Source organism: Ursus maritimus, unplaced genomic scaffold (assembly GCF_017311325.1).
Source record: "Ursus maritimus isolate PB19 unplaced genomic scaffold, ASM1731132v1 scaffold_6, whole genome shotgun sequence".
NCBI lineage: Eukaryota > Metazoa > Chordata > Mammalia > Carnivora > Ursidae > Ursus > Ursus maritimus.
The window spans coordinates 51774222-51788518 of NW_024426774.1; the positions used below are offsets into that span (position 1 = coordinate 51774222).

Sequence of the window (14297 nt, forward strand, 5' to 3'; positions counted from 1 at the left end):
TTAAATTATAGGAATTAAACTATATGCTAGATGAAAAATAAAAATCACGATTTAAATGGGAATGCTGGGAAAGAAGACGGATAGCAATCACTAGGGCTGAGTCAGTGGTCCATACCTTTGGTCTCATCATTACCCGGGGAGGGGAAAAGGGCTGGAGACTGAGTTTAATCACCAAAGGCCAGTGACTTAATCAACTGTGTCTTTGTAATGAAGCCTCCATAAAAACACCAAGGAACAGGGTTTGAAAAGCTTCCAGGTTGCTGAACACATGAACATGTGTCCCAGGAAAGCTCCAAGCCCCTCTCCCCATATTTTGCCCTATGCACCTTTTCATCTGCCTATTTCTGAGTTACATCATTTTATAATAAACCAGCGATCTAACAAGTAAAATGTGTCCTGAATTCTGTGAGCCACTCTAGCAAATTAATCAAACCCGAGGAGGGGTGGAGGGAACTTCTGATCTATAGCCAGATTTTTTTGGTCAGAAGCACAGATCTCGATTGGTATCTGGAGTGTTTGGGGCAGGGGGCATTGCTGTAGGACGGAACCCTTAACCTATGGGGTCTGACGCTGCCAGATAGTGTCAGAATTGAGTTAATTGCTTGGTTGTGTTGGGAAAAACACACATTGGACATGCTAATTTCAAAAGTATTCAAATGAAAAAAATATCTCTCAGAAATAAGATATTAACTATGTGTCTGAGCAAATTACCTAACCTCTCAAAGCCTCCGTTCCCTCATCTGTACAACAGCGGTAATGCTAGCAACCACCTCAGAGCTTGCTGTGAGAATTAATTGCGATATTGCAGGTAAAGCAGAGTATATCATGTTTAGGGAATAGAACGCACGCAACAAGTGTATTTTTTTATGTCCTTATTCAAATGTAGTTCTTCTAGAACACTCAAGGGCACTAGGAAGATTCAGTGTTGCAACATTTTGCTATATTTTGGGTGCAGCTGAGCTTGTGCTAAGTAAAGATATCATTGGCAACACAACTGTCCAGGTGGTCACTGCATAGGGGTCAGCTTTCTCAAGACTGGCATGGCCACTGCCAGATGCTGTGTGATTTTCAAGTATTTTGTTTCTCCAGTAACCCTCAAATCCTTTGGGAGATGGATTCCAATACTCTCAGAAGAGCAACAAAGACATACAAGAGTGACCGTCAGTGACTAAGCAAGTAGCAAGAATAGCAAGCCAAACAACTGATGTGCACCTGCTTGACTTCAACGGAGTCTATGAAATCCAACATAAGAAAATCTTAATGAAAGTGGTGGCTGGAATTCTGAGGGTCTGAGTTTTGCATTAATAAATAACCAGCATTTCAACAAGTAAGTAAACTCAGGATGGCAGAGCGTGTTGTGGGCTTTTCCTGATGGGTTGGTTTCCCGTTGAAGGTACTATCCAGCCCCAAAATAGACACAGTACCTAATCCAGACCACCTGCTTCCTGGTGATCAAGTTCAAGTTCCCACAGAATCTGATGTCTCCCCAGGCAGCTGAGCCGGGCCACGTGTTCCCCCAGCTCTTTCCCTAAAAGGACGCCGACAGGCAAACCATTGCCCTCTCACAGCCAGGAAGGAGTGACTTCAAAGGGAAATAAGGCCTTTGTATCTTAGCTGAAAATCAGTAATGATAAGATGCAAGAGGCAGAGGGCAAGTCCGAGTAGATGCATCATGAGATGGGCCCTGTTTCCCGAGGAGTCACGTACTGATACTTGGCTCTGCTCACTGATTCACTGGAGGGCTTTGGAAGCAATCAGACCATGCGAAGCAAGCTGAAGACATTCCAGTGCTTTATACTCAGAAGCTGCAAGCCTCTGGCCAGAACGGGCTCTTTTAGCCTGTAAACATGCACACAGCAGAGCCTATATTTAACTTGACACATCTTAAGACGAGGAAAGGATGGGGAATTGTGTCCCTATTTCCTCCCAACAACATGACCCCATTCACATAGAATCCCTAAGGTTTCTACATGGAATAGGAAGAGGGTTTTTTCTCTCTCTTAAGGGACTCACTGGCAGTATATCCTTCAAAGCTATCCAATAAGCCCACTTGAGGGCCCTTCTAGGCTCATGGAAGGAGAAAAGTTGTTTCTAAGTGGAAAAGAGAGTGAAGAATACACGAAAGCCAGCAAAGAGGTCTTAGACACTCACCCCTCCGCACCGTGGAGCCAGAGACTCTTGGGAGACCCTGATCCTGGAGTTACTCCCAAGAGACCTTTCCGGTGAGCAGCTCATGACATGGGGCCCTGAACGTACACTGGGCGAGGGCCTGGTGTGGTACGTGGCCCCCAGCCACCCTCAGGACAAGCAGGCAGGCTGTGACTCAGGGCGTGGGGAAGGCATCCTGGTATTTCTCCACTTGGACTCTGAATCAGAGCAAAATTAGTGGTTCTTTTTTTTTTTTTAAAAGATTTTATTTATTTATTTGACAGAGAGAGACAGCCAGTGAGAGAGGGAACACAAGCAGGGGGAGTGGGAGAGGAAGAAGCAGGCTTCCAGCAGATGAGCCCGGTGTGGGGCTCGATCCCAGGGATCCGGGATCACGCCCTGAGCCAAAGGCAGACGCTTAACGACTGAGCCACCCAGGCGCCCCCAAAATTAATGGTTCTTTCCTGGACCTGCACCAGTATTCTTTATAAAAAAAAAAAAAAAGAAGAAGAAGCCTTGGAAATTTTGTTTTAGTTCATCGCTACTTAGAGATAGCTTTCTATGCTGCGCTCCTTCCCCACATGAGGGCAAGGCCCATATAGCATTGAACAGAGGGGACAGACTCGGCTCCTAGCTCTGCTGTGTTGAAACCTCAATTTCCACATCTCTGAAATAGGTAGAGTAGCACCGAATCCAAAGACTCTATTTAAGATTTAAAGGAGATGTCATGTATGGAATGCTTGGCACAGTGCCTGACAGAAAGCCGATAGTACTTGTTGCTTACAAGTGGTAGTGACTGTTACGCTGTTCGTGACGCTGCCAATCAGGAAGAGAGAGCAGAAAAGGAAGTCCGAGTGCCAGCTTTGACCAGTTGTCACGTTTTCTGGAGGGCAAACCAGCTTTCCATCCTGCTACCTAAATCCCCCTTTCCCCTTTTAGGGCCCTGTCCCCACACCCTGCCTCAGACTGTATGCCCTGTGCCCCCACACCACACCATTCCTTGGGGACATCCCACACTCTTGACCTACCTCCACCCACCCAGGCTCGCATTCTTTCATTATACAGTTTGGAACCAGGTAACTGACAGAAAGACGGTATTACTGATTACCAGAGACTTCATTGCTGTCTCCCAGATACAGCCCATTCATGGTTAATCTCCCAAAGGTTCCTGATGGAGATTCCTCAATCCACTATGAGTTTGAAAGGAAGATGGTTTTAGTCAGAGCTGTTCTTGAGACTCTTTAAATCAAGCCCTCAAGTGCTGACTTTCTTAAAGCAAGCTGAGAGCATTCCCATATATTAAACAAATCTCAGGCTCCTTGAATTTGCTCATGTCTGAGCGACTGTTGATTGAGATTTTTGGATAACATCTTTGCGCTCAGTTTTCCTTGTCTGAAAAATGGGTATATAACATAGATCCATTTTCTATTTCTTAAGCATCTCTTTTTTTTTTTTTAAAGATTTTATTTATTTATTGGACAGAGATAGAGACAGCCAGCGAGAGAGGGAACACAAGCAGGGGGAGTGGGAGAGGAAGAAGCAGGCTCATAGCGGAGGAGCCTGACGTGGGGCTCGATCCCATAACGCCGGGATCACGCCCTGAGCCGAAGGCAGACGCTCAACCGCTGTGCCACCCAGGCGCCCCTCTTAAGCATCTCTTATCCTAAATGAGTGAACACAAGATAAATCAGCAAGTAGGGAGGACAGAGAATGTGCAGTTGTGTTGACTGGGGATAGAAAAAAAGGAGTAGGTAAAAAATCATTAAACAAAGGGGGGTGCTAGTTGATTAAGCATCTGCCTCTAGCTCAGGTTATGATCTCAGGGTCCTAGGGTCAACCCCTGCATTGGCTCCTTGCTCAGTGGGGAGTCTGCTTCTCCCTCTTTCTCTGTGCCTTCCCCCACCCCCCATCCCCCTGCTCGTGCATGCTCTCTCTCTCTCAGATGAATAAATAAAATCTTTTTTAAAAAAAAAAGAGTAGATAAATTTAATATTATCATTAGTCATGACTTGAGCCGAACTTAGCAGTTTTAGAACGATGTTAACAATTCTGTCTGCATATTAGAATTAACTGGAAGTTGTTTCTAAGGAAAAAAGTTCTTAGACTCCACCCCCCAAAATTCTGATTCAGTTGGCAGGGGGTGAGATTTGAGCGTCTGAATTTTTAAAAAATCCCCTTCAGGTAATTCTGTAGCGCGGCCAAGACTGAGAAGCACCATCTCAAAACAGCATCAGTAATATAAAGTAAGCGGAAAATGGCATCCTATCAGCCAAGCTTTGGTTGTGAGCAAGAGGCGGGCTGGAGCTCTATTCCGGACGTACTCAGCAAGTGACGCTCAGTGGGTTTCACCCTGTGGCCATGGCCTGGGGGAAAGAACCCGTGGATAGAAGTCAAGAATCACTAGATAGCCGGCTAGAGGAGCTGGAAAGTCCCCTACCTTTAACCCTCTTCCACATTGTTGTGTGAGGACTGGCAGTTCAGCTTGTCCTCAGGCGTCAGTTTCCCTATCCATCAAATGAACAGATTAGATTAGATAAGTTCATGGGTGTTTTCCAGTGCTGTCATTCTATGATTCTAAGATCGTGTTCGAACATCAGAGGAAAGGTGCAGCTGTGCGTCCGTGCTCTCTGCTCTTTCCCGGGAATGAGGGAGTGAAGTCGCCCGGGGAAGCCTGCTGCCCCACGGGCCCTCCAGCTCCAGCTCTTCTGCTGCCGGCCAAACGCCAGCCTGGCCTCCTCCAGCAGGAGCGAGACCTCCATCCTCGGGCCCTCGTCCAGCAGGATGAGAGCTTGTGTGCAGGTCTTGTAGAGGCAGCTCGTTTGAATTGCAGGGGCGGCCTGTCAGTGATCTCTCTGCTCCCCGGCAAGCGCACGGCCTGACCACTGATGGTATCTGCAAAGGAAGTGGCGGAATGTGGAAGTTTACACGACGTCAGCGCGCGCACATCCTCCTGTCTTGAGCCCCGGGAGCCCGTCCAACAGCTGCTGTGCCATGGTGCTCCTCGTCCGCCCGTCTGGGCAGCCTCGAGCTGCCTCGGGGTCCCCTGCTTTGTGCATTTAAAAATGGATTGGGCTGCTGAGCAGGGCTGAAGGAATCGATCAGAACCACAGCAAAAAGCGTTGGTGCTTATATCCTCTGCACAAGCTCTGCGTGGGGAATGTCACACTCCAGGCCTAAAACTGTGACCAAAATTCCGTGCAAGGGAATTGCTGCTTTCTGTGTGTTTGCGACCCCACCCCCAGTCCATATGTAGAAATTCCAAGCCCGGGAGACGAGGGCTTTAGGAGGCGTCTAGGTCATTACGGTGGAGCCCTCATCAACGGAGTCAGTGACGGAAAAGAAACACCGCAGAGATCTCGAGCCCCTCCACCATGGGGGACACACTAAGAATCTGCAAGCCCAAAGACGGCCCTCACTCGACCCTGCTCCCAGACTTCCAGCATCTGGAACTGTGAGAAATAAATATCTGTTGTCACAAGGCACCGGTCTGTGGTATTTTGTCAGAGCTGCCCAAACAGACAACGACAGGAATCTTCTCAGCCAGTCCCCTACTACAAAATGTCCTATCCGGTGCACAGACTTACCCTCAGCTCTGCCTCAAACTTGAGAGAAAATGGGTGACATGTGCCAGACTTGAGGCTGTGAGGTAAATGACAAATGTTGGTAGGGAAGAAGGCCCGGGGTTTTGAAGTGCATGCTGCAGACCCTTTTTAGTGTCTCATTATCTGTGCAGGTGGAAGGGAGGTAAGGTGAAGAGGGGGCGGGTGGCTGGAAAAAGGCAGATTTAGTAGATCCTGCCTCTGGGAGAGCTAAAGGTGGGAGCTAACAGGACACTGATGACCTAGGTCAGTCTCTGGGAGCTGCTTTCCAAAGACCGGCTTCTTGGTCCCGCTGAGGTCTAGAGCTGCCCTGTCCTCCCCACTCCTGTAGCCTTTGGGGCGCTGAGGCCAGTGGCATCAGACCCCAGATCTTCACGGGCCCTTCCTTGCACTCACAGGGCCTAGAGTACTAGAAAAACTCCTATTGCTTGTGTTCTCCTTCTATGGACAGTGGCACAGGAGGAAGGAGGGCAACTTCAGCCAGCCGGGTCCCCCTCTTGGTCATGAAGAGGAACGGACACTCCGGCTTCCAAGGCTGGAGCGGCCGGTCTGTTATCTCGCAGTCCTGGTGGAAGGAATAGAACAAGAGGCATCCCTTGACCAGGACGAGCTTGAAATTCAGATGCAGGACTTCTACTCAGCCTGAGCTCTTGCTCCGAGGCCCAGCAAGGTCTGCAACACCGACCTCCAAACAGAGACCTCAGGTCCTCCTCTTCGCACTTTCAAGCAAATGTCCCCTTGAGATTTATGAAGCCGGCTACTTCCATCCTCAGCTCTGTCTCAGCACCTCAAGAGTCAGTGTGAGGAATCCACCCGTGGCAGAACGAGACTCTCGTCCGTGTAAATTAGGTATTCAACAAGTGTCTCCATGTTTGCTACTCTGTAATTAGAAAACAAGTAAGCCCCAGGAAATAAAATATCTTATGGCTTTACTTAAAGGATGCACCAAATCACCCCCTCCCCCACCCCCCAATCTTCTACAAGCAGGTCTCTGAGAGAATGTGCTAGGTCTCGCCCCCGCTCTCCAGCAGTCTGGTGGCTGCAGGGCCTGAGTAGCAGGCCTGAGCCACACTGACCCTCCCATCTGTACCTTTTGCTCTGTGGGTAACGTGTCATGGCCACAGGCAGGGGGGGAAATAACCAGAGTGACGAAAACAAAGAGAAGAGGAGAAAAAGTGAGAAAACACAAGAGGAAAAAGGAATAATGGAGGAAACACGTGCTGGGAATTCTCAACTCTCAGCACGGTGACCATCGATCTCAGACCTCTGAGGAAGCCAGGCGGCTTCAGGAGTCCAAGTACGTGCGTGGCAGCAATGGGATGACATCTGTAAGCCAAGCACGGGTAACGCCTCCTGGGAAATCGGGCCAGTGGCCTCCAGAGCGGACGGCACCTTGGAGAGCATCTGTTTATATGTGTTTCGGTCTCATCCTTATTCAATGTCTGTCCCGTGTGTGTTTTACGATATATGTGATACAACCATGTAGTGGAACATGTATATAATTTATAAGTAAAGAAATCTATTGGGGGGTGTCTGCTCAAGTATTTTCTACTGATGGGGTACATAGTCAAAAAAGCTTGGAGACCACCTAACTCGGACAATGACAAAAACCGTGAAAGACTCCACTCTCCTACCTAGCGAGGCGTGGGGCCTCACCAGGGCCCTCTGCTAGGCTGCCTTCCTGTAGGAGGAGAAGTCAGCTGTCTGCCGGGAGGGCTCCTCTCCCAGCTGCCCTCCAGTGCCTCTGGTCCCTCTCTAGAGTGAAATCACTTGCATTTTGGTGAGACAGAAAAAATATTATCATGACTTTTTCTATCTAACCCCCAGCCAGCCTCTAAGGAAGTCCCATCAAGTGGAGAAGGCCTCTGTTCACAGGCCAGCCATATACAACTGTGGCCATGGAAAGGCAGGTCGGGACTGGAACCCAGGCCAGGCCCTGCTCACCATGCCGTGTGCCCGGAGAGGAGTGCGTCTGCCTCAAGGAAGGGGCACCTTTACTAAGGCTCATAAAGGTGTCTGTAACCATTACCAACAGCACTGCCTTTTTTTTTTTTTTTTGCTTTATTTGAAGAGGCTTTTCTCATCAATTTTGCCTTCATAAATACAAAGTTTATTCCTTCTTTTGTCTTCGTCTAATAATAATCTTGAGTTTCCAGCCCCTAGGGAATGTGCATCATGGAAGGGGTTACAGAATGGGGCTCTGGTCAGCAGGTGCAGCCCCCCCACCCCACCCCACAGCACAGCTCACCACAGGTGAGTACAAGAAAGCTAAATGTCATTTTCTGCCCCTGTGTCTCAAGGACACTGTGAGGCCATCTGACTAGATGAATTGTTCCACAAAGAGAAAAAAAGAACTAATGCCTCAGTCCAGCCTTGGTTGGGGCCAGCCTGTTGCCAGGGTCCTGGGATGTGTCCTCCTTCAAATGTCTCCATTGGATGTAATCACCCAGCCCATGGAAGGTTCCCTTTCACTCGGCCTGAGATGACCGTGGAATAATGCAATCCTTTTGAATACAGCCACAAGGGTCATAGATGTCCCCACATGTCCCTGCTCACCCTCATCTTCCTGCAAATTCCATCGATTTATTTTACTGGGAAAAGTGATGTTTCCCCCCACAAATGTCTTCTCCCTCCTAGGGAGTAATTTTGCTTTCCAGTCATCAGGTAGCACCGAGAAAGGGAGCATGTTGGGTGGGCCTTGCGGGCTGTCTTCATGGTGTACGTGGGACCCTCAAGCATCGGCCTTGGGTTCTTTCATCGATTTGACAAATTCTTTGACTTCTTCTTCCAGGGTCTTGTTCCTCCTCTCAACATCCTCCCGGGAGCGCTCCACATTGCGGAGACTGATTTCCAAGGCTGCAGATTTCTTCTTCTCCTTCTCCAGTTCTTCATTGAGTCTCACCACCTTGGCCCAGACGTCATAATTTTCCTTCTCAAGGCTACAAGGAAGGAAATAACAGAATGAAAGAACAGGGTATGACGTCTAGACTCTCCCTTCACCCTTGCTCACATGCTCTGTCCTTTTTCTTCCTACATCACAAGTCCCATATCCAGCTTATACCTCCTGTTCCACCCCCCACATGCAGACTTCTCAGGAAAACTGAATTCCCAGGGCATGTCTGAGCCCCTCTTTTGTCATTTAACATGATCTTGTGACATCTTTTGTGTTGTCGTTTTTCATGTCGTTCTATGTTTTGTATCTTCCACCAGATAATAAAGTCTTTGAAAGAAGGAACCACTTCTAATATATATATTTTTTCACCTCCACAGCCCCTTGCACATGTCCTGCTCAACAGAAATGTTGACTGACTGCTGAAGCCCCATATTCCAGAATCCCAACATCTTCGCACATATGAGTGCCTGCCCACCCTGCTTCCAGGGGGAGGACCGGTGCCTTCTCTTATTAAGGCCCCCTAGGGGTGGAGATTTGGAGAAGTTTGGGAACTGCCCTTTGAGAGCAGGGGCCCTGGCCTCCCCACCCTCACTTCAGGTGAAGAATCTGTTGGGAAGGGGGAATGAACCAAGAGAGACTGTGGACTCTGGGAAACAAACTGAGGGCTTCAGAGGGGAGGGGGTTGGGGGATCGGACTAGGCCGGTGATGGGTAGTAAGGAGGGCATGTACTGCATGGTGCACTGGGTGTTATATGCAAATAATGAATCATGGAACATTGCATCAAAAACTGGGGATGTACTGTATGGTGACTGATATAACAAAATAAAAATTATAAAAAAAAAAAAAGAAGAATCTGTTGGGTTTCTGAATTCCCAGAAGTTCCCCTGTTACTAGCCCAAATCTTAGTCTGGCCCCAGGTGCTCCCTGCTCTGCCAGGCTGTGCTGCATCAACTCCCAGGAATGAGGGTACAATGCCATTTTTAAGCCCAAAGAGGAAATTTCAGGACTGTGGGGAGATTGCATGATTGGAAATTGGCTTCAGAATTTCATTCTGTGAGGTGCTGCCTCCCTGCCCCGTGCCTCCCTCCCCAACTGGACTATTTTTTTTATAGAAACTCAAGCTCCCTTTTGAGGCCAGTCTGGCTTCTGTCTTTCGGGTGCTTTGGCTCATTCTCTGGCGCTTGCCTTCCCCTGCCTATTTCTTCCTACAGCTAAATGAGTCTCATTCCTTCTGGCCCTCTCATTACAAATCCAGTTTTCTTCTCCAAGTTGACTCTTGCTGCCCTCTTGCTTTGGGAGAAATCTCAACTGAGAGACCACTGCTAGATTTTGACCACTGATTCCGGTGGAGAGGTAGAATCTGGGTGGCCTCAGGAGCCTGACTGACCCAGGTTCAAATCCCAGCCCTCCTGAAGATTAGTTGTGTGCCTCCTGAGGAATCTTTTTATGCTTCCTGAGCCCCCATTTCTTCTGTAAAATGGGGATGTTGTCTATTTTACAGCATTGCTGTGGGGATTACGTGAGAGGGTGTGTCTGAAACACAAAGCTCAGAGCAGGCGCTATGGACTGTGAATTCTCCTCTCTCTGCTGAGGATGGAGGACCCCTCTGATGGGTGAATTCAGAGGACTTGATTCCATTCAGGACGGATGGCCCTCCATGGCAGCTGGGTCTTTCCCTGTCACTGACATTCCCGTGAGAGTGCACTGGGAAACATCTCTGGGGCTGCTTCCGTCACAGACAAGATGGCACATGAGTGTTGTGGTCCTACAAATGACTGAGCTCAGGTTCTTAGACAAAGGACCTAATTTTGCTTTTAGACGGGCTTAGACAAAGGACCCAATTTTGCTTTTAGATGGGCAGCCCTCTGTGGAGGAAACCGAGAACGAAGGCTCAGAAAAGTCTTCCTTTCCTGTACCTGAGCCTTAATGGACTGAAAAAGTAGCCATAATTTGAAAACCCCACTAGTTCACATTGTACTACGTCATGATTAGTGTTCACATGGGCTAAGCTGGACTGAGCTTTACGCTCATGAAAAGTCAGTGGTGTGGACAAGATTTTAAGAAAATAGTTTATCTCCCCAAGAGAGCACTTTGTGTCCAAACACCTTAAGGATATACATGAAAATTGTGGCAATGGCTTCCGCACTAGCCTTCCCTTCACCCCCCGGGGGCCTGGCTCAGTGGAAGCCAGTGATTGGGTGAAGTTTTAGTCAAGTAGATCTGAACAGAAGCTCTGCCTCACACAGGATTGAAGGTGGCTGGCAAGGCCCCCTGCCCTCGTCTGTCCTCTCCCCTATCGACTATTCCCCACTGCTCCAGCTTACCACCACTCTTCCCATGCGTGAACATACCAGACCTGCTCCCTTCCGTGCCCTCTGCACCTTCGCTTCTCCTTACCTGGCCTGCTCTTCTCCCATAGGTGGGCCTGACTCATTCCCTCTTCTCTTCAGGCCTTTGCTTTAATGCCACCATCTCAGTGAAGGCTTCCTGACCACCCTATCTAACATAGGAACCCCCTTCTTGAGCCCCCCAACCTCCTGTCCTGCTTTATCTCCCCCATAGCATGTTCCACCATCTGACATGCATATAGTTTAATTACCCGTATATATATTGTCTGTCTGTTCCTGCTAGAAGGAAAGTTCTATAAGCACAAGGACTTTGTCTGCTTTGTTCAGTGCCATTCCCCAGCAGCTGGGATGGTATGTGGCACACAGCACGTGCTCAATAAATATTTTCAGAAGGGATGAATCACATTAATATGAAAAAAATTTCAAGTTCCTCTTAATTTTTAGAGCACGTCGATCCTTAAAGAACCACTATTTGGAAAGAGTCGCTTAAGCTGCATAAACTACATACTTAACTTTTCATGAGTTTAACCTAAAACTCAGAGTTTTCACTAATGTAGTCCTCTCATCATTCCCTTTACCCCTTTCCTCAGTTAAGCCCAACTGCTAGAGATTACTGTATTCTCTAAACCCGAGGTTTCAAATATCACTTCTTTGGCAGAGGAGAACAATTTCCCTGTTCCTTCTGAAAATGGAAGCCGAGGGGCTGCCCGAGGCCCCTCTGCAGGTGACTTACTTTTTAATCTGTTCCTCATACATTTGCTTCTGTGTTTCTATTTCCTTTCGCAGCTCCTGGACCACCCTCTGCAAGGATTCAAGTTCCTCTTCTCCAGAGTTCTTTTTTCCAGGCCCGGTTTCAGACTGGGGGCTGGCAAGAGTTTCTCTCTTGGAGTCACAAGCGTGGGAAGAGATGGAGGCGGCCTCATTCTCAGGGGTCCCAGGCGGGGCAGGAACGTTATCATAGGTGGAAGTCCGCTGGGAGTCGGGACAGGGGGGCACACCTTGAGACATCGTTCTCCTGTGCCCTTCCCCGGCCTTTCCCTCTGAAGAAGGTGACCAGAACTCATTTTTAAAGATCTCCACTTTGCTGCTGTTGGCACCTTGAAATGCTGACGTCAAGAAGCATTTCCGATTGGGGAGTGTCTGAGTCCTTTTTCGTGACTGAAGCTTCCAATCTCCAAGCTTTTCCCTGGGGGCTTTATTGCTCTCTTCCAGACACCCATCGCTCGGCCGTTGTCCAGTGGGGCTGGTTGTGTCTGAGTCGCTGGTCTAGAAAGAAATGGTCACGGATGTCACATGGGTTTTTTCCTGTGTGTCAGGTCCCCAGGATAAGGATTAGCAACTTGAAAGAATCTCCTGGCTGCACACCCATGAAACTCTTAATTAGAAGACCACCTCTTAATTCATCACATTATTGATTATCTGTGTGCTGTTTTTTCAAAATGATATTGCACTGAAAGGGAACTAACTCATGCTCTAAAAATCAATTTTCTATTAGTGGTAAGAGAGTCTTAAACTAGGATTCTTCCATAGCTTGAGGACAAGGAGGACTTCCAACTAGAACTCAAAATCCAAAAGCCATAAAATACAAGTTCTATAAATTCAACCTACATGGGTTTCCGTGACCCCCCAAATAAAAAAGAACAAAAATAAAACAGAGAAATCACCATATATAAAATCAAAAAAGAAATGACAAAACAGCAAAAATATCTGCCATACATATCACAGACAACGAGCTACTCTCTCATGTATAAAGTTCATACAAATTGAGAAGAAAAAGACCAACAAAAATATGGACAAAGGACAGGACCAGATGGTCCACAGAGGAAAAGAAAAATGCAACAAGCCCTTACACATAAGAAAAGATGTTCAGCTTCTCTCATTATTAAAGAAACCCAAACCCAAATTAAAATTACTGAAATATCAGGGTACCGGGGTGGCTCAGTCAGTTAAGTGTCCAACTCTTGATTTCGGCTCAGGTCCTGAGATCAAGCCCCACCTGGGCTCCATGCCCAGCTTAAGATTCTCTCTCCCTCTCCCTCTGTTGGCCCACCCCCCTCACATATGCACTTACGTGCTCACTCTCTCTCAAAAAAAATAAATAAATAAAAATAAATTAGTGAAATACCAGTTTTCACCTATCAGATAAGACACCTTCCTAAATTTGAAAACACATTTTGCTAGTGAAACTGTAATGAAACAGGCTCTTTTGGGCATTGCTGGTGGAAGTACAAAATGGCACAACCTCTATTTGACAATTTTAGTAAAAATTACACACAAATCTACTTACCCTCTGACTCAGCAATCCCAATTCTGGGAATTTATCCCAGAAATACATCTACCTGAGTATAAAATGAAGCATGGTCAAGGCTATTCATTGCAGCCTTGTTTGTTGTACAAAGGAATGAAATCAACCTGGTCAGATGAGAGGCCTGTCCATGTATTGACATAAAAAAGTCTCCAAGATATAATCTTATATGGAAAAATGTAAGATAAAGAGTAGCGTGTGTGTATGTGTGTGTGCATGTGCACGCCTGTCTGTGTGTATGTGTGTTTAGAGAGAGAGCAAGAGAATTTTACCGTGTAAAAAATAAATAATTTACATTCATATCTATTTATATTTGCATAAAAGAACACTGGACGGGTAAGTATGAAACTAATGAACGCGGGGAAGGATGGGGTGGATGGAGATAGCAGAGGGAGCAGGATTTCTCAATGTATATCTTTTTCTCATTTTAACTTTTTTGAACCATGTATATATATTTTTAAATTAAAAAGAAAAAAAGAAGAAGAAAAAGAATGAGGAAATCAAGGCTCAAGCTCTCCTTCTAATCACTCTAGCTAATCACCTGCTTCCACAACCCCACCTGGAATCAGAAGCACTGGGGCCTCGAGGTGAGAACTAGAGCTAAATCTCATCCTGTAGCGTCCTAGTGCTGCCACCTTGGGCCAGCTGGTCAACCTCCCTGAGACTCAGCTCCTGAACGATAAAATGTGGACAACAAATTCTGCCCAGTTATGGTGAGGACCCCAGAGGCGACTTACGTTTCCCAGCACAGTGCCTGACCATAGCTGCCCGCACTGTTAAAATATATAGTAGAAACCTGTCAAATAAGCATAACGATGTCTACTCTCAAGGACCGCTAATAAGATTTCATTATATGAAGTATGAAAATTTCTAAATATTAATTTAATTTGCGAGTGTTGGTAAAATGCATTGTGTACAGACATCACCTAAGAAAAATCATAACCACTGCCTACCTTTTTTTCAATACTTTCTTAATTATCCTCAGGACGAACAGTACTATAGA

The 14297-nt window shown here is 47.1% G+C and overlaps 1 protein-coding gene across 2 annotated transcripts in view; it reads right to left on the bottom strand.

Annotated features, from left to right (window-relative positions):
- Positions 1 to 7789: 7789 nt before the first annotated feature.
- Positions 7790 to 14297, bottom strand: part of ARHGAP25 (Rho GTPase activating protein 25) — an 84061-nt gene continuing 77553 nt past the window's right edge. For both annotated transcript variants that reach the window (XM_008699947.2, XM_008699948.2), the window contains exons 10-11: positions 11723 to 12255; positions 7790 to 8686 (exon numbers count right to left, since the gene is read on the bottom strand). In XM_008699947.2, the coding sequence (XP_008698169.2) occupies positions 8479 to 8686; positions 11723 to 12255 (741 nt within the window). In that variant the 3' untranslated portion in view covers positions 7790 to 8478. The remainder of the gene's footprint in view (positions 8687 to 11722; positions 12256 to 14297) is intronic.